Source organism: Dermacentor andersoni, chromosome 3, assembly GCF_023375885.2.
Source record: "Dermacentor andersoni chromosome 3, qqDerAnde1_hic_scaffold, whole genome shotgun sequence".
NCBI classification, from domain to species: domain Eukaryota; kingdom Metazoa; phylum Arthropoda; class Arachnida; order Ixodida; family Ixodidae; genus Dermacentor; species Dermacentor andersoni.
Window position 1 is genome coordinate 137,809,332 of NC_092816.1, and position 21,393 is coordinate 137,830,724.

At 43.1% G+C, this 21,393-nt stretch overlaps 1 protein-coding gene across 1 annotated transcript in view; it reads right to left on the reverse strand.

Annotated features, from left to right (window-relative positions):
- Positions 1–410: 410 nt before the first annotated feature.
- The window catches only part of P5CDh1 (delta-1-Pyrroline-5-carboxylate dehydrogenase 1), a 53,061-nt gene continuing 32,078 nt past the window's right edge, over positions 411–21,393 (reverse strand). The window contains exons 12-14 of the mRNA XM_050173220.3: positions 17,049–17,237; positions 10,482–10,600; positions 411–4,071 (exon numbers count right to left, since the gene is read on the reverse strand). Coding sequence (XP_050029177.2) covers positions 3,953–4,071; positions 10,482–10,600; positions 17,049–17,237 — 427 coding nt within the window. The 3' untranslated portion in view covers positions 411–3,952. The remainder of the gene's footprint in view (positions 4,072–10,481; positions 10,601–17,048; positions 17,238–21,393) is intronic.

Consider the following 21,393-nt stretch of genomic DNA (forward strand, 5'->3'; position numbering starts at 1 on the left):
GCTCTTACCTTGTGCCAATGCTCCATCTGTGCCCTAATGGGTAGATCATCTGTTATGCCGGAAGACTAGTTCTAATCCCACTTTTGGACACATAATTCTTTTTAATTGAAGAGGCTCAAATGAGGGGAGATAGGAATGCAGTCAGCACAAGGTGTACGAGGCAAAGAATGCCTCGTGCCAAAAGCTCATTCCAGGCTTTGTCATCACTCCGGCAGTGTGTAGTTGTATAAATAAATCATTCGCTAAACAAATCTTTCGCATCTGAAGTGAACTGGTTGCCTTGGCAGAACGTCCACTAGGCAAGGCATGCGAATTCTGCTTTCTCTACTGGCAGGCAAGGAAGCTACAGCTGTGAGATTTTAGAAACGGTGTCCCATGTGCAGAAAGAATCGAAACACAACGCCACAATGTTCAGTGTACACGATTCAAATTTATAGCAAGCATTGCCTTACAAAACAAACCTCGTGCAGTTTTTCTTTTCCACAATGCACTTGTTTTTGAATACTATGTAGTATTATACTATGCTGAACTAGATCACACACTTCATTGTGACAATGTACAGGAGTTGAAATTAGTCTCTCGCCACCGACAGTTACTGCTTTTCAAACAGAGCATGTGCACAAAATTCTGAGAACTCTTCACTGCCTGGTTGCACGTGTAAGAGTTGAATAACTAAGGACAAGAAAACGCAGAATACAATGCTTAATAAACGATGTCATGTAGGCTAATAAAAGCATTGAACCACCGAACATATATGAGTTAGCATGAGGTTTAGCATACTATATATAGGTTTGTATATTTCAGACTGACAAAAATCAGTTGCAAGAAGCAGAGTATCATAACGAGCAATGTCAAGCAGCCAGCAGGACATACAAGAATAACAGCAGTAATTGTTATCTATAAACAGTGTTCTATCTTGTCAAAAAATGCTGTTAAGTTAAATACTCTGCAAAAATACAGTTTGCATAAGACTGTTGTTTCGAGTGCGAATTTCTGTAGGCAAAGTAAACTTGCGGTCAAACGTATTTCGTTGAGAAAAATTGAGGATAGCATCTCACTCGCGATACGCATCAGACAATGCTAAGAAGTGTACCTAGTTGTGCTGCAATTGTTACTGCGATATACCGACCACAAGTAAACTCGCAAATTGCCTGTTTGCTGCCTACTTTAAATATTTGAGAGGACAGTATGCTAAAACATGAAAGCTGGAAAAAAAAGTTCTCAAGCGATTTGCTATGCAACTCTACATTACATTTCAGGAAGTCGCACAGACGTAACATTGCTTCTAGCTGTAGTCTACAAGAAGCAGCCTCAAATTAAAGATTCGTATAGTAGCATTTCCGTTCACCTAAAAATGCAGAGTGCCCAGAATACTACTGAAACTTATCTTCAACCACACCAAAGGCACTCATATATTGCAATAAACTGTCACTTTTGGCCAAGAATAGCTTGCAACTGCTTTGTACATTTTTTTTTCAATGTCCAGCGACACATTCATGCTGATCCAAGATGTACTCCACATAACAGCGGCTTGGAAGAAAGCTCTTTGGTTCAACAATGTATAAACATCAAGAAAAGAAAAAGTTGAAAATGGAATTTCAGCACCATGCCAATATCATTATAAATCTCGCCAGATTTCATGAGTCATTTCAATGGACCGACAAGACTCAGTTATGAATCCTTCTTGTATCTTTGAGTAACTCCAAGGTATACAATGAAGGCTCCTATACCGAAAGTACAAAGCGGGCTACTGTTAAAGGGAACGTACAGTTACCTGCATGCAGTGCCACTGATTATCGCTGATATATTGCACAACGACCTACAGAGTACAGAACTCATTTTTATATACAGTCAAATCTCGTTAATTCTAACACCATTTAATTCCAACTTTCAGTTTATTCGAACTGGTGCTGTGGCCCCGTCAAAATTATGTGTATTCCAATAGGTGAAAACAACCGGTAATTTGAATGCACAAGCATTTGCGACGGTTAATTCGAACATACTGCGCTCTGACAATGCTCTCAGCAGCGCACCAAGTCACGCAGCGGCACCTTTGACCAGCATTCCTCTGAACCCGCCATAGAGCAAGAGCTTAGGAGAAACCCCTGAACGCAGCGCGCAATGAAAAAAATAAAAAAACATGGTAAAAATATGTGCACAGGCATGCGCAAGCACATATCACCGATTTCTTCTGTTAGTGGCAGGTCTCCTGTACAGTCCACGACCGATTTTCCGGACCCCCAATCTTTTGGACATGTTCGATAATTCAAACGCCTTTGCAGCACCGCCATTTACTCCATAGAGTCAATGTATGAGAAGGTCGATTTTCCTGACTTTTTGCCATGACCGCAGGCCTGAAATCGCATTAATCGAAGCCATCACCACCACCATTTTAATTACCATGCCACTGGCAGCAGTCTTCGGTGTGCAGAAAGCATAAAGCGTTGCATAATGCCGGTTTTCGAAGGTCAGCTTCACCCCAATGCTGAAGTGTTACGCAGTGAAGCATGCCAAAAGTTTGACGGGGCAATTGTCAGTACGGTTCCCTCTATGCACGCGTGCACTCGCCGTCTCCCATCGCAGTACAAGCACCGATACGCCTAATAACTGACTGTAATTTGTAAATACATGTGAATAAATCTCCTGGAACTTCCCACTCATGTGTTAGCTCAGTGCACATGCGCCACTGCAAGTAGGCCCTCCATTCAATTAGCTTCTCTTAATTAGAACTTCTTATAATTTGAACAAGTTTCCGGGCCCCTTCAAGTTCGAATTATCGAGATTAGACTGTATAGATGTAGGTATAATTGATTGCATCAACTACTTCTTCCTAGTAAATGCGAATGAATGTCCCAGTTGTATTAGCTATTATTACTGGTTATTGGTTGGGTGTTCCCTATAACAGTATACCCTGTTGTAAACCTCAAGAACATGCACTACATTTAAGTAAGCCCATGAAGAGTTTGCTTGGTGCCAGCATCGATCCTTGCTCCTTTTTTAAACTCTCTTCTCGAAGTACTGGCAGTGATGCAAAGGGCCATGGCATGTACTTTGTAAAATACTAAATAGAAACTGGAAGAGAGTTGCCTCATTATCTGCTAGCCTTCTTAACATACACAGTAGCTGGAGATTTCTAAAGAGTTTCTTGAGAAATTAAGCTTTTTCTGCATGCAAAGAGATTCACACAAGCTGGAAAGTTGGCTAATGTTTCAACTGACACAAGAACAACTATGATAGATAGAACAAGGAGTCATAGTGAAAAAACGTGCTTGGCTTACGCACAGTCAGTGTTTTTCAGAATTTTAGCCTTACATTGCCATGTAAGTATTAACATGTTAGCAACACGGAACCAGAGATATAGACAAGAATTGTGCAAGAGCACCTCAACAACAATGAATTTTTACTTCAAACAACCAGCTCATGAGTTGGCCTTAAGGTTTTGCAGTGACATCGTTTTCATGAAGGTATTTTTTTATTTCCTTCACAAGATGGGATTCGCGACATGAGTGTGTTCCTAAGGCATCATGGATAAATGCAGTGTCACAAGTTGCTGCCACTAGCACTGTTGTTTTCCTCTGCATCTCTGTTGTCCTGCAGATATGATGCTGGCAATACATGAATGTCAGAATAAACATTTTTTTGCTACTTTGAAGAGCAGCAATATCTGGAAGGCGCTTGTAAGGCCTTCTTTAGCTGCAAGTGCGACTTAGAAAGTGGGAGGAACCATTTCTATTGTGCGACTCGCAACACAGCAAATATATGTCCAAAACCAACACACTTGAACAGACCATGACATAACATTTGGTGCGCAAGCTATAACAAACAGTTTGAAATACCAAGCCTGGTTTTGAGTGTATAAAAGCTTTCCATAAAAACAACAGGCAACCGGACAAAGGTGCCTGTAGATGACTTGTCTAGACGTGATGATGTGCTTTACCAAAGGGGGTAAACGTTAAGAGCTGGTCATGTACGGATACTTGATGTCAGTCAGTGGAACCTTGGTCTCTTTGATGGTCTGCGCCGAGCTGAACCTGAGCAAGTAGTGAGGACCACCAGCCTTGTCGTTGGTGCCTGCAGAAGGTGTGAGTATATCAGTAGCAGTTGTTACTTGTATGACATGACGCCGCCTACACCATTGCTGCACATTTTGGGGCTACAACAAAGGGGCAACATTTTAAACAGTAGCCTGAAAGCCTGAAAACGCATGTGCATACCTCTTTCAATGCAAGTGTTGCTCTTTAAGAGGAAGTTCTAGCTCCTACCCTTCCTCTTCGAGTGTGTGTGTGTGCATGCATGCAGGCGTGAAAATGCAGGAATACCCTAATACCCCTCTCACATAAGAAAATTTGCACCAAGTATGATACATTCGTGGAAGGTGGAAATTTGAAGTGATAAACAGTGGTCAAACAGCCTGAGAAAGCCAGAGACAATTTAATGCATATACGAGTATATCAAATGACACTACGTTCTTGTGGCAAAAACTAATGTCATGCACATAGGTTTGTGATCATGTGTGAAATAAAAGAAAATATTGTATGTCATAATCATCATCATCAGCCTGGTTACGCCCACTGCAGGGCAAAGGCCTCTCCCATACTTCAACAACCCCGGTCATGTACTAATTGTGGCCATGTCGTCCCTGCAAACTTCTTAATCTCATCCGCCCACCTAACTTTCTGCCGCACCCTGCTACACTTCCCTTCCCTTGGAATCCAGTCCGTAACCCTTAATGACCATCGGTTATCTTCCCTCCTCATTACTTGTCCTGCCCATGCCCATTTATTTTTCTTGATTTCAACTAAGATGTCATTAACTCGCGTTTGTTCCCTCACCCAACTTGCTCCTTTTTTATCCCTTAACGTTACACCCATCATTTTTCTTTCCATAGCTCGTTGCGTCGTCCTCAATATAAGTAGAACCCTTTTCGTAAGCCTCCAGGCTTCTGCCCCGTAGGCGAGTACAGGTAAGGCGCAGCTATTATATACTTCTCTTGAGGGATAATGGCAACCTGCTGTTCATGATCTGAGAATGCCTGCCAAACGCACCCCAGCCCATTCTTATTCTTCTGATTATTTCAGTCTCATGATCCGGATCCGCGGTCACTACCTGCCCTAAGTAGATGTATTCCCTTACCACTTCCAGTGCCTCGCTACCTATCGTAAACTGCTGTTCTCTTCCGAGACTGTTAAACATTACTTTAGTTTTCTGCAGATTAATTTTTAGACCCACCCTTCTGCTTTGCCGCTCCAGGTCAGTGAGCACGCATTGCAATTGGTCCCCTGAGTTACTAAGCAAGGCAATATCATCAGCGAATCGCAAGTTACTAAGGTATTCTCCATCAACTTTTATCCCCAATTCTTCCCAATCCAGGTCTATGAATACCTCCTGTAAACACACTGTGAATAGCATTGGAGAGATCGTATCTCCCTGCCTGACGCCTTTCTTTATTGGGATTTTGTTGCTTTCTTTATGGAGGACTACGGTGGCTGTGGAGCCGCTATAGATATCTTTCAGTATTTTTACATACGGCTCGTCTACACCCTGATTCCGCAATGCCTCCATGACTGCTGAGGTTTCGACTGAATCAAACGCCTTCTCATAATCAATGAAAGCTATATATAAAGGTTGGTTATATTCCGCATATTTTTCTATCACCTGATTGATAGTGTGAATATGGTCTATTGTTGAGTAGCCTTTATGGAATCCTGCCTGGTCCTTTGGTTGACGGAAGTCTAAGGTGTTCCCGATTCTATTTGCCATTACCTTAGTAAATAGTTCGTAGGCAATGGACAGTAAGCTGATCGGTCTATAATTTTTCAAGTCTTTGGCGTCCCCTTTCTTATGGATTAGGATTATGTTAGCGTTTTTCCTAGATACTGGTACGCTCGAAGTCATGAGGCATTGCGTATACAGGGTGGCCAGTTTTTCTAGAACAATCTGCCCACCATCCTTCAACAAATCTGCCGTTACCTTATCCTCCCCAGCTGCCTTCCCCCTTTGCATAGCTCCCAAGGCTTTCTTTACTTCTTCCGGCGTTACCTGTGGGATTCCGAATTCCTCTAGACTATTCTCTCTTCCATTATCGTTGTGGGTGACACTGGTACTGTATAAATCTCCATAGAACTTCTCAGCCACTTGAACTATCTCATCCATATTAGTAATGATATTGCTGGCTTTGTCTCTTAACGCATACATCTGATTCTTGCCAATTCCTAGTTTCTTCTTCACTGCTTTAAGGCTTCCTCCGTTCCTGAGAACATGTTCAATTCTATCCATATTATACTTCCTTATGTCAGCTGTCTTATGCTTGTTGATTAATTTCGAAAGTTCTGCCAGTTCTATTCTAGTTGTAGGGTTAGAGGCTTTCATACATTGGCGTTTCTTGATCAGATCTTTCGTCTGTGATAGCTTACAGGTATCCTGTCTAACGGAGTTACCGCCGACTTCTATTGCACACTCCTTAATGATGCCCACAAGATTGTCGTTCATTGCTTCAACACTAAGGTCCTCTTCCTGAGTTAAAGCCAAATACCTGTTCTGTAGCTTGATCTGGAATTCCTCTATTTTCCCTCTTACTGCAAACTCATTGATCGGCTTCTTATGTACCAGTTTCGTCCGTTCCCTCCTCAAGTCTAGACTAATTTGAGCTCTTAACATCCTATGGTCACTGCAGCGCACCTTGCTGAGTACGTCCACATCTTTTATGATGCTAGAGTTAGCGCAGAGTATGAGGTCTATTTCATTTCTAGTCTTGCCATTTGGGCTCCTCCACGTCCACTTTCAGCTATCCCGCTTGCGGAAAAAGGTATTCATTATCCGCATATTATTCTGTTCCGCAAACTCTACTAGTAGCTCTCCCCTGCTATTCCTAGTGCCTATGCCATATTCCCGCACTGACTTGTCTCCAGCCTGCTTCTTGCCTACCTTGGCATTAAAGTCGCCCATCAGTATAGTGTATTGTGTTTTCACTCTACCCATCGCCGATTCCACGTCTTCATAGAAGCTTTCGGTCTTCATGACTGGATGTAGGGGCGTAGACCTGCACAACCTGCATTTTGTGCCTCTTATTAAGTTTCACAACAAGACCTGCCACCCTCTCGCTAATGCTATAGAATTCCTGTATGTTACCAGCTATATTCTTATTAATCAGGAATCCAACTCCTAGTTCTCGTCTCTCCGCTAAGCCCCGGTAGCACAGTACGTGCCCGCTTTTTAGCACTGCATACGCTTCTTTTGGCCTCCTAACTTCACTGAGCCCTATCATATCCCATTTACTGGCCTCTAATTCCTCCAATAGCACTGCTAGACTCGCCTCACTATATACCGTTCTAACGTTAAGCGTTGCCAGGTTCATATTCCAATTGGCGGCCCATCCGGAGTCAGGGATTCTTAGCACCCTCTGCTGCGTCGCAGGTCTGACCACCGCCGTGGTCAGTTGCTTCACAGCTGCTGGGGACTGAGGGCCGGGGTTTGATTGTTGTGTTCATATAGGTGGTTGTGGCCAAGTACTGCACCAGGGTGGCCAATCCTGCTCTTGTGAGGGAGTGGGTTACCTGTTCTGGTCACCGGGATCAGGCCACACTCCAGGCCGGTTTATGCAATTTTATCAACACGCGGATTTTTTTTTTTATTCCGGTGGAAAATTGCACGGCACCAGGATTCGAACCACGGACCTCTTGCACGCGAGGCAGGTGTTCTACCTCTACGCCACCGCTTCACTTGTGACATATGTGACAGTGTATATAATATGTGCAAGAACAATAGGAGGATATGAGAGGCTTGATTTTTTTTTTTTTACTTACAACCAACAACCACATACCAAGAACCAAGGACGCCAAGAGAGCAGAGGGATAATAAATTACGTTTCATTGAAACACAGAAATAATAAGGGATGCCATATAAATTATAGATGTGAATAAGGTTGTAACTGAGAGAAAACCGAGCCCTTCAGATCATCTTATTAATATATCTCGCTCACTGCATAGCGAGCGCTTTGAATTTTGCCGTCTGGATGCCATGAGGTTGCCATATTTGCCAGTTGCCTGCTCCTAAGCTCATATCTTATGTGGCACCTGTGGTTAAAAGATGTTCCACTTCTACCACCTTAGCCATAGCTGACACCAACTAATGCTCCCAGGGCTAACCTTGTACAAAAACAGAAATACCAAGCAAGAAATAAGGTGGGAGGATGGCTACTGCAGTAGCGTAATTCATAAAGCACTGCACAAGTAATGCAGAAAATGTGGGTTCAGCTCCCATCTATGGCAAGTTATCTTTGCCTCAAGCAGTTTTACTTTTTTATTAGTCGTAACACTTCAATTAAACATAGGAATTAACTTTCGCTATGTTTTCTTTGACTTCTTTCTCCGACTGTTTCTTCATATGAGTATGTACGAAGCATTTTGAAGCTGCATATTTTAATTAGAATTCATTTGAGAGATTTATGCTAACCACCTAAAGCTTTCAGGTTTACATTATTGAGCAACACTTGTGAAATCGGAGTCAAAAGAAGACTCGAGGCAGGCACAAATCCAATCAGCTGTTAACAAGCAATATGGCCAACATGCCAGGCAAGATTAATGTGCACAGGCACTCTCTGGCATTGGTCGCGTAAAGGGAATGGAAGCTTAGTACTTTTTTAAATATAGATGTCAGACTAAAAATTTAAATTTTTTTATTTATACACAGCATTGTATTGGCTGTTCCTGCACATTTTCTGGGTGCTCTTAAGCAGAGAGTACACATATGCTCTGAAACACATTTGAATGATTTACTTTAACTCATTAAACTGAAAATGTAATTTGATGTAAATGAAAATTAAATCACGCTTTATGAGAGCGGTATAGTAGCCATGCCACACGGGCCCAGAAAATGGCATTCAGAAAGGCCTTAAGTTTCTGAATTAAATCTTTTTTCGGCGGAGCTGCCACACGTCCAAAATTGATGACATTTGACCTGATGATGTCAATAACAGCGTCTTCTGAAGTCAGCAATTTTAGGGTAATAATAAAAAGATACACATGCATTTACAAGTTTGATCTGCCTTCAAGGCTAGTAAAATGTAGAAATAAGCATGCTACGATGCTGCTAGCTTTAGTTTGTTGGTGTCTTTTGCAACGTTGCAACTGACCATGGCAGCCTAGGCCATCACAGGTCAAATCCGAAGCCCAGATGCAAAATGGTGCCTGCCCCATCTAAAGATGTCAGAGCGCTGGCCTGCTAGAGAGGTTCGCAGAGTGCACTTGTTTACTACTGCACTTGTGTGCCTCCATGCCAAGCATCGCGCTGAATAGCAAACAAGGCTGCGGTTGCAGGTTGGCAGTGGGTCCACCACAGACACACTGGTATGGAGAAAGAAAGAACTGCACAATGGCAATGAAATCGCCCTTGTTGTAAGCTTGTTGCCAACATTTAACGCGACTCCTTTTGCAGCAGCAGCTTCTCTTCTAATGTCCCCCCCCCCCCCTTTTTTTTTGCATCTTATAAAACTCTATGCACTTGTTTATATGTGCTGTATGGCTTAATTAAACACCTGAAAAATTTGTTTCCAGCTAAACAGGATGTCATTTCAAATACTTTTAAGCAAACCACACTGAGCAAGCTATGGCATCAAGCGTACGCATTTCTCAGTCGAATGAGTTCTGGCGAACGCCTTCGCTGATGAATGGCATTAAGGCAAATGTCATTTCCATAGCCCATGTGGCACCACGCAAATTACATTAAAACTCAAGGCATTAGGAGGTTAATGGCATTTCCTGTGCACACGTGGCATGGGTATAAGACAACCACAGAAGTGATTTCAAAACTACCAGCTGCTAATCTACTGGGTAGCTTGGTTGGTAGTGCTATTGGCTTTATCAGGTAGTGGTCTCAGGTGCAGTCCCAGAACCAGAGAGACTTTTTCGTCTACTGTGCAGCTTTCTTTCCAAGAAACCCGAATGCATTTAATTTGCAGCTGCATCTAGGTGGACGCACATGGTCCCGAGTGCATGAATCACCCTTGGCTTTCCAACAAGCCACAATTTCAACAACTTGAACAATACCAATGACCCGAAAAATAGTGAAAGAGCCATTTGGGCAAATGGACCTGCTAGTTGGCCACGGTGCTAAGGCTTCACTGGGGTTTGAACTAGATGCTAAGGGCCAATAGAAAAGCTCCATAGTAAACAATGTCACGCATGATCGTGTGTGGCCTCGTCTGCTGGCCTAGTGCGGCACTTCGGCTTTTGCTATCAGATTGCCTTGAGATGCAATTGGGTTGAGAAGAAAGGCTTCTTTAAGTTAATTGTAGCACATCTGAGTCTGCATCATCCACGAATGGAAATTAAACAACTCCAAAAACTGGGATTCCGGTGTATATTTTGATGTTTGAGAAACCAGACTCAGAAAGAAATTTGATGGAATTAGGCATATGTTCTTGATATATTCAGATAAAGGAGTTGTATGCTCCTTTTGGCCTAGTGAACACCACAGAAACCCACCTGAGATGCGTGCTCCACCAAATGGCTGTTGCCCAACAACAGCCCCGGTCGACTTGTCATTGACGTAAAAGTTTCCGCCAGTCATCTTCAGGTACTCGCAAGCTGACTTCAGGAAATTTCTGCATACAGTCGAACAAAGCAACACTCAACATGCAAATTAAATTAAGAGTCACTCCAAGAACACTGACGCAAAGTGAACAATGAACCATAAGAGCTGCAGATTAGGCTAGTTGCTACGGATTTTTTACTAAACGCAGTGGCATAATGCAAACAAGCACAGCAAATAAACGTATGAGCATCCATTCAATGTACGTGGTAACGAAAAAAGATTAGCATGTGTAATTGGTGATCGGAATGGCAAAATCGTGCTATGCAGAGCTTCAGCTGACGACATGCCGACAGCAAGAATGCAAGGCCATTCCTGTTCCTCACACTCAAGGGTAGTTTGGTAGACAGTTGCAGCATAGAAACATTATGGCTGACCAGCATACAAAAAAAAAAGAGGTTACAGGGTTTTTAGCTCCTAAAGCCACAATCTGGCTACGAGACACGCCACAGTGGAAGGCCTCGTGCTAGTTAGTTTGGCCACCTCAGTTTAATAACTAGGGGTATGCAAATGCTCTAATATTCGATTTCGAATCAAACAGTTAATGTTCGAATAATTTGACTCATGAATCGATATCTACTATTCGACTTTTTGCATATAGATCCAGCCATGGTAAGTTGCCTTGACACGCCAAGCGTTCCCACAGCGTACAATCTGTTTTTGGTACAACGTTCGACCGGGTCAACGGGACTGATCGAATTGATTAACATGATGCGGACAGCGGAACAACAAAATCAGAATGTATAATAAGCATAAAACCATGTGCGAAGGTGTGGACACTTAGCCACCGGAAGCAGTAACATAGCCAGAAAATTTTTTCTGGGGGCATATTCACTTGACCAGGGACAGGGAGTGGGGAGGAAGGCCGGGCAGGTCCCATACTAATACAAAAATTTCGGTGAGAAAGAGGGGGGGGAGAAGCACTTGCATTGAAGATAGAAATACCCTTCCGTTTTCTGAAAGAAAACTGAAAAGAAAAATTTTCTAAGCAGTAAAAGATTGCCGCTAAGCACAATATGGCCCACTATTAAAGGGGCCCTGAACCACCCCTCGGGCTTGGTGAAATAACATAGTCCGCGGGTAGCATACGCTGTTGTGAACATCTCAGCCAAGTTCTGCTGTCGTACGTGGTCCATGGAGCTCGCAAGCGGAGCGCGAAGTCACCTTTTTCTCAAATGCTCTCGTTTCAAAAACTCCATGATCCTCGCTCTTTTCTGTGTGCTTCGTCATAAAGCACACTCCAATACTATTGGCTGCTATTGGTCGCTGCGCTCTGCTACACCGCAGCCGCCACGAGGTGCCGCCATGAATCCAGTGGCTAAGCGCACTGTGGCTCTCTGAGGACAGCCGTGTTTGGCTTACGTTTGGCGTGGCATAGGCTCCAAATCGGAAATTTGAACTGCGCGCCACGGTGACGTCTCCGCCGCAGCCTTCACAGTGCAAGGCATTGGAGGAGGAAGGGGAGCACAGCTGAGGCCGTGTTTGATTGCCGATAACTCCGCTTCTGCTGAACGCATCGAAGTACTTTTTGTGGCAAAGTGGTTCTGAAATAGCCCATCTTCACTTCAAATGTCTTTCTCCACTTCGATAAAAAGTGGTTCAGGGCCCCTTTAAACTGATAACCTCACTGGCCATTCCGGACAGCATAACTTCTCTATCTCTTCAGTTTCAGAGAGAAAAAAGCACTTAATTCTATTCATCAGACGTTCTATCGATAAAAAAATATTTTCCAGACTTTCGTATACAAACTGAGTTATCAGTGCTTGCATACTAATTTGAGATTTCCTTTAATTAACAAGAGTAGACCATACTATACTTGTTGATTCCTGGGTACCTACGCTACTGATAGCAAGCAACATTCCTGTTACGTAACGCCTGCGCACATGCAACACCGTGTTCTTTTGCACAAGATTTGTAACCACCAAGGTTCGTGTGAAATGTTCCGATATTCGATACGATATTCAGTCTTTTTTCTTGGGCTTGATTCACAATTCGATTTTAAATCTACTATGTATTTGCTTTCGCACAACCCTATCAATAATGCCTCGCAACTTGACCGCGCAAAGAGGCAGGGTGCTCAGTGGTGGCAAAAATTGCTTCCGTTATGCCAAGAGCAAGAAATCTGCGTCTTGTGGCAGGGACAGGTGCCTGCTGTGGAAGGCATGTGCCATACTCGTGACACTTTGACCGCTCTTTCTGTCACACAGATGAAGCCGATTTCTCTCAGAAGAAACAAATGTATAAAGAAAGTGTGTGTGCAAGAAAAAATGTGCAAGTCATTTCAAAGAAAATTTGTTTTCTCTTTTCGTAGTAGGAGGCACGGCTGGCCAGCCCCAATTCCGAGGACCAGGCGAGCGTGGTGGACAGAGCTCGGCGGAAGGCCAGTGCCCATAGTGTCCTGGAGTGAAGACGCCGCCCATCTAGGGTAAGGACGTCGCCTGCTCGTTTGATAAATAAAGTTTATTACTACTGCTCCCTCTTTTCATGAAGAAGAAAACTTTGGCCTATGATGCCTCGAGTCTGAGTCGGCTTTGTTTGTGTAGGTGGTGCTTCTTGGTGGCGGAGAAGCAGAGAGACGGTACATGTACTTTTATTTTTCATCTTGCCTAGCTAATCCTTTACTTTTTCCCACAGGCTTCGTTTGTATTCTTTCACCTTAGCACCGACTTACGAATAAGCTGCAGGGCATGGCATCAGCTAATCATTTTAATAAGTGCTCAAGAGGCCAGACAGTGTTGTTTGGGTGCAGCATCGTTTGCTGCAGCATCAGCGGTAATGGACGAGAGGTAGAATCTTCAACTGCCAGTCTGTAGCGCCAGAGTTTGATTACTCGTTGGGTGCTGAGAATTTTACTGCATTTAGCATTCTTTTGGAGCTACAGTGGAATCTCGATAAATGGAAATAGCTTAAACGGAACACCATCCTCATGGTTGGTTGGTTTTGTATTCATGCAATTGCATCCAGCTTTGTCTCTCAGTGAATGGAACTCCTGATAAATGAAACCAACTTCCCTGGTCCCTTGATGTTCTGTTTAAAGAAAGTCAACTATACGTAACTGTGTGTCCTAGTGATTGTCTAACCGTTTTTGTGGGCCGATCCGATATAGCGCTAGCAGTAAAAATTGCACAGGGATACCTTACCGCGGTGTGGTGGTATCGGTGGTACCATGCGGCACTTCATGGCACAGTGGTAACAGAAGTGTTCTCGCGTTTTTTTTCTCATGGCAGCTTGCTAATCAGCCCCAACTAGCTCACATTTTGAGACACTGTCATTGATACACTGCGCGGAGTTCTGAAATGGTCCTCAAAGAAATGCATTCTAAGTACTCGTGCGCTTCCACGTACAGGTAAGGCGAGCTGGTAAGGGGAGCGTGCAACATAATGCCCCTAACAACCACCTCCCAAAACATGCTAAACGCATTCTTGGATAGAAACACGGTTGGTTCTTCACAAATATTTTCTTTGTCATCATCATCATCAACAACCTAATTTAAGTCCACTGCAGGCAAAGGCCTCTCCCTCCGATCTCGAATTACCCTTTTGCTGCGCTAACCGATTCCAACTTGTGCCTGTGTATTTCTCAATTTCATCACCCCACCTAGTCTTTTACCGTGCTTGACTGCGTTTCCCTTCTCTTGGCACCCATTCTGTAACCCTAACGATCCACCGGTTATCCAACTCTTAGCTCTCTTCCTGCCTCTTAACGTTATGCCTATCATTCTTCATTCCATCGCTCTTTGTACGGCCTTTAACTTGTTCTTGTTTTCGAGCTTCCTTGTCAGTCTCCAAGTTTCTGCCCCATATGTTAGCACCGGTAGAATGCATTGATTGTACACCTTTCTTTTTAGTGACAATGGTAAGCTTCCAGTAAGGATCTGAGTATGTCTGCCGTATGCGCTCCAACCCAATTTTATTCTTCTGTAAATTTCCTTCTCATGATCAGGGTCCCCTGTGAGTAATTGTCCTAGGTAAACATTTTCCTTCACACACTCCAGTGGCTGAATGGCGATCCTGAACTCTTGTTCCCTTGCCAGGCTATTGATCATTATCTTTGTTTTTTGCATATTAATCTTCAATCCCACTCTTGCACTCTCTCTGTTAAGGTCCTCAATCATTTGTTGTAACTCGTGTCCAGTGTTGCTGAATAGGACAATGTCATCTGCAAACCGAAAGTTGCCGAGATATTCGCCATTGATCTTTACCCCTAAGGAGTCCCTTAATAGCTTGAATACTTCTTCCAAGCACGCAGTGAATAGCATTGGAGAAATTGTGTCTCCTTGTCTGACCCCTTTCTTTATAGGCATCTTCCTACTTTTCTTGTGGAGAATTAGGGTAGCTGTGGAATCTTTGTAGATATTTTCCAAATATCTATGTAAGCCTCCTCTACTCCTAGATTACATAGTGCCTCTACGACTGCTGGTATCTCTACTGAATCAAATGCCTTTTTGTAATCTATGACAGCCATCATCATCATCATCATCATTTATTATTCCCTTAAGGGTCCCTTCGGGGACATTACATAAGGGGGGGGAAACAGCGATGTGAAAGTGCCATACATTAGCTCAAAAAAAGAATGCAAACAAAGGCAACAGAAAAATAAATAATAAATTGTAGAAAACATCAGGTATAAACAAAACAATGAAAATATCTCAAACTGAATAGCAATAAATTGAAAGAAAAGTGTACACGTAAATGTGAAACATGCTAAACGTAAGTGGCAAAAAAGAAGAAAAGGAAAAATAGGCAATGACACAAGCAAGACGGATTGCTGGGAGAGGTAACGTGAGGAAAAGTGGCTATTTTGGGTTGAAATGGTCTGATATTAACTGTCTAAATTTGGAGGGATTTGACTCTAAAACCACGGCTTCGGGAAGATTGTTCCATTCTTTTATGGCGATGGGGAGGAAGGATTTGTTAAAGGCATTGGAAGAACCATGCAAACGCTGTATACTAAGGGAGTTAAACAAACGGTGAGATGAGCGTATCGGAGCATGTAGTAAGTTCTCGCGCAGTGCAGGAAAGTTAAAGTATAATTTATGAAAAAGACAGAGCATTGCCAGTTTCCGGCGGAGTGCTAGGAGTTCGAGTCCGAGAGTCAATTTCATGTCAGTAACGCTGTCCCAAGGTGAGTACTGGGAAGTTATGAAGCGGGCTGCCCGGTTCTGAATGGCTTCGAGCGACTGAATCAAGTAAACCTGGGGAGGGTTCCATATGGGTGAGGCATACTCCATTTTAGAGCGGACGTATGTTTCGTATGCTAGTTGCCTGATGGATGGAGGGGACATAGCCAGAGATCTTAGAGAGGTTGATTGTACTCTGCAGATTTCTCGTTTACCTGATTGATTAGATGGATGTGATCCATTGTACAGTATCTATTCCTGAAGCCAGCCTGTTCCCTTGGTTGACTGAAGTGTTGCCCTTATTCTATTGGAAATTATCCTCGTGAATATTTTATACAATACTGGAAGTAAGCTAATGGGCCTATAATTTTTCAATTCTTTAACATCTCCCTTTCTGTGAATTAGTATAATGTTGGCATTCTTCCAGCTCTCTGGGATGCTTGAAGTCGTCAGACATTTCTCATAAAGGGCCACAAGCTTTTGAAGCATGATGTCTCCTCCATCTTCGATTAAATAGACTGTTATTCCATCTAACCTGCCGCCTTTCCTCGTTTCACGTCTTCTAAGGCTCTTCTAACTTCATCTCAAGTTATAGAAGGAGCCTTTGTAACCTGTCCATTGCTACTTTCAAAGGAGGTGTCCTGGCTGCTATGGGTATTGTAAAGGTCAGTATAGAATTCTTCCACTGCTATTACTATATCTTCGACATCGCTGATGATATTGCCCTGCTTATCTTTCAGTGCATACATCTTGGCTTGTCCTATCCCAAGTTTTCTTCTCACTGATTTTACGCTGCATCCATTTATTACTGCTTCCTCAGCCTTTCTTACATTATGATTTCGAGTATCCTTTATTTTCTCCTTGTTGATCAGTTCTGACAATTCCGCGAATTCCATCTGATCTCTCGAGTTGGACGGTTTCATTCTTTGTCGTTTCTTCATTAGGTCCTTCGTTGCTTGGGAGAACTTGCCTACTGGTTGCCTTGGTGCATTACCTCCCACTTCAAGTGCCGCTTCTGAAGCCAGCCAAGTTACGGTTTCATTCATTACCTCCATGTGATCTACATCTCACTGTTCTAAGGCTGCATATTTGTTTGCAAGTATATGCCTGAATTGGTCCACTTTATCCTCACTTCGTCTAGGTTGACCAGTTTCTTCTAGACCAAATTTTACTCTTTCTCTCTTCAAGTTCAGGTGAATCCTACCAAGTTCTGCAAATGCCCTCTGGGGCTCCAGCGATTGGCGGCGGCGGTGGAACACCTGGTGGCACAGACAGACATCACGATGACTAGAGGAGTGAGCCCATAATGGCCATCACTGTAAAACAAACAAGCATCACTCACTCGTCCCTGGCAAAGACAGATGCTGTGAGGCCAAAGGGGGCAGTATCCCGTGCCAGGGCGAGGCACTTGTCGACCTCATTGTCTGGGTAGACGTAGGCCGTGTAGACTGGCCCAAAGATCTCCTCCTTCATGATCCTGTCCTCTGGGTTGGTGGTCTCCAGAATGGTCGGTTGCACAAAGAAGCCCTGGCTGTAAAAAGCAAGAGAAACGTGAAGTACGCATCACGTACAGCGCACAGCATCAGCCAGTTCTGCTGACAAATTTCCTTAAAACCACCAGCGATGCCATCGATAATACCCTACATGACGTAATAAATCCTTTGTTTTGGCCCTGTGGTTGACCCTACACTAAATTTAAACTCTTGAGCCTAATTTTATAGATACACTGGTGCTAAACCCTTTTGAAAACCTCTTGAGGCAGAATGATCTCTGAACAGTGCTTTGCAAATTCCACAGTAAAACAAGATTTTAACGAGCTCTTGTGAGAGACACTTTGAACAGGGCACAGGCAAACAGCGTGTTTGTAACATCTAGAGTACATATCAACTATTGTGACGTCACAGTAGCGGCTGACCTTTATTGGGCCCGAGAGACATGGCGAAGGGTTGATGAATAATCATTGTTTCAATCAATATTATCAACTCCAGTCAATAATCAATGATGAATAAATGCTTGTTTTTCCACTGAAAAACAAGCCAAAAGGAGTTGAAAAACACCAACATTTTTCTGTCGATGAAAAGAACATTTTTCCCCCATTGAGCACCACTATAAATTATTGTTGGCATCCCTGATCACACGTGCCGCAGTGCCTTAATGTCTATGACATTCTGCTGCTGATACAAGGTTGCGAGTTCGATTTCCAACTGCCCCAACTCTATTTTGATAAGGACAAAATGCAAAAGTGCTCGTGTGTTTAGAATTAGGCACACACTAAACCACCCCAAATGGCCAGCATTATTCTGGAGCCCTCCACTACAATGTTCCTCATAGCTTCAGTGTTGCCTTGGGATGTTAAACCCCATTAATATATCAATCGATCGTCCACGACAACAGTGCAACGGCACACTTTTGCACCAAAGAATTGAGGAACACAGCGTGGGAGGCAGAGTTGATTAACCCCGTATGAATCGCACAGATAAATTGATGGGACTCGTACATCTTGAGGCCACATATGCATTAAAGATAAAATTTTAATTTAGCGCAAATTGGAATCTCAGTACTAAGGCACAGTCGCATTACACTTCCATTAAAGTGAGGCTGCAGGAGCTGGAACATGAACCCTTGAGCTCGTGCAGAGCTACAGGGTGCCATAGGTTTCGCCGAGGTATTGTGATGAACGGCTTTGCAGCAAGACGGTTTCAACATTACATTATAGTAAATACAGTCAGACACTTGAGCTTCCAAATTATTTGTTATACAGTATAGTTTATTAAGATTGCGCACCGCTTGAGCAGGTTAAGCACATTCAATGAGAGAAAACCCTTATCTAACATGATTTCAAGGGGGAGCTTGGTTAAATACGTCGAACTTTCTTTGTGCACACTTTGCTTGTTCGCATACATGATTGCAGCTGACCTTATCGTACAGAGGTTCACGACATGCTTTGCAACGCAATACAGGAGCGAAGAAAGGCACAGCTGGAAACTATCGAATGATACTATCAAATCCCTTGCTGTCGGAACTTTTAGTCCGTTTACAGCTCTTCAATGGTGCCTCCGTTGGCATTGCCCTACATGACTTTGATAACATTGCCGGTAATCAGTTATGCTTACATCGCCACGTCATCGTCAACTGCACCGTATTCAACCAATGTTACACCTGCTGGTATGGTACAACAAACAGCATACGACTTCAGCGATTGCTGCAAAGGGCAACAGTGCTATAACACTTGCTGTATGACCTCAGCACAATTGTCAAGTGTGCCTTAACACTGCCTCGTATGCTGTTTGACATGCCGTTCATTGTAGAGTAACAAATCAGTCACCAGGGACACCCAACGTTCTTCGTTGTAGAGGCATTCACAATACATACAGAATATAAAAATTCGGCTGGAACATAATTAAATCTTTATTATACAGGCCATTTCATTGCATAGTCATTCAACTGTATAGTAATATTTCATTATTATAGTATACACAGTAATGAAAAAAATAAAACTTTCGCTCCCTCTGACAAGAGTGTAAACTAGTGGTGTGCGAATATTTGAAACTTCGAACATTCTATTCGTATCAGTAAGTATTTGATTCAAAAGACACTATTCCAACCCTCAAAAAATGCTGTCGTCAGTTCTTTAAGTCAGCTTCACCGCAGTACACCCGTGTTATGAGGCGAAGCATACATACTGCATTGCGGTGAAGCATATTTGGCGTGCAGAGAAGCATATCAAGACTAAGACGGGGCACTGTCACAGGTAATAAGCTGGTGCTTATGGCTACCCGACCCTATCCGCTTAAGTAAACAGACTGTGCTGCCTCTTCACACACCTGGACAACATCAATCGCAAGGTGGAAGCCTTTGTGTTTGCTACTAATCTGGCTGAGTGCCTAAGAACAATGCTTCCAAACAACAAATTTGACCAAGTAGCAAGCTCGGCAATGTTTTTAGACCCTCGTTCAAAAGTAGTTGAGTACCACAAGGTTGCTTCAATGGCAAACTGGATTAAAAACCTGGCTTAGAAGAAACAAGAAAAACTTAAACACCAAGGAACTCTGATATGTCCTCAACAATGAAAGCTTCTGAAGAGGCTCCTTCCAAGTCAGCACTGTGGAAAGACTTTGATAACCTCATCAACCAGCTGCAATTTTCCCTGCCACAAGCACAGGTTGAAAGATATGTGCACAATGAAATTTTTGGCAAAAATAAGATCCACGTGAGTGGTGGTTTAAGTATAGTGCCAACTGTTGGCTCAGCTTTCGAAAAGATATCTGCCGATACCAGACATCAGTGCGTCCAGTGAGCAGCTCTTTTTGGTGTCTGAAGGAACTGTGACATGCAGGAGGAAGCTCCCACTCTCCTAACATGTCGAGCAGCTATCACTCCTTCATGAGAGCATTAAATAACTGCAGTTATGATACTGTCAAGCAAAGTCACTGTACCAGAAAATTTTGTTCACTACAAAGCATAATCTTCCTGTTTGTATATGCTGCAGAATAATTAAACATGCTTTTTTTCGGACCTCTGGTCCATGAAAAAAATTTCATCTTTGCAACACCAATAGCACTGTATATCAAAAGAATATTTATTTCCATTTACACTTGGTTTTCATCATTCGAATTCACTCCGAAATTGAAAATCTGACATGAGCACACCTATAGTATAAAACAAAAAAAATTAAATTATTCGGTTTAACGTGCCAAAACCACTTTCTGATTATGAGGCACGCCGTAGTGGAGGACTCCGGAAATTTTGACCACCTGGGGATCTTTAACGTGCACCTAAATCTAAGTACACGGGTGTTTTCGCATTTCGCCCCCATCGAAATGCGGCCGCCATGGCCGGGATTCGGTCCCGTGACCTCGTGCTCAGCAGCCCAACACCATAGCCACTGAGCAACCACGGCGGGTTATAGTATAAAACAAAGCAGGTGATAAATAGGGCAGTTATTTAGATAATCACTGGGGTTGTTTGCTAGTTGCCGCTGCCTAATTCTTTTTATTAGATGCCTGAAAGGAACCTCCTCTGTGTAAGAAGAATATCAATTCTGCATATAGGCAGTTCTCAGACCTTTGATATGCGAGAGATCTTTGAACATCACAATCCCTACAGGCTACCCCTACAGCCTACCCCTACAAAAATATGTGCAGGTGTAGCACTCCAATGGTTTTACGAGCATATAGTTACACAGGGACATCAGAAAGAAGGCAAGAAGACCACTGCTGTCCCTATGTAACATCATGGTGGCCGAACCAGTCAACATCCACCAACTATCCCAACAATATACTGTGCAGTCCTCGAGTGGGGAAAGTGACAAACTGCCATAAGTGTCCCCACTCCCCCCCAAAACTGTATTTAGAAGTGTGTTAAACTCATCCCTACACATTTCACTGATTAGAAATAAACAACTACGAATAGTAGTGAGCAAAAGTTTAACACGACAGATTTGAATAAAAAAAAATTGTTTGTCGCATCCTGGTGCTACAGCCTACTTGTGCTTGTTCAAACAGTGCAATCCACTGAGACAATACCAGGCTGCACTCTGGGCTAAGAAGAAATTTTTCGCTGATGCCATGGTCTCTAGACTTTTGCTCACAACTGCATGTTTTGACCTGGTCTAGAAATAAGTCTACTGTCTAGGTTACCACAACATGAACAAATCATGCCATGCTGTTCTTATGGCTCGGCGTTGC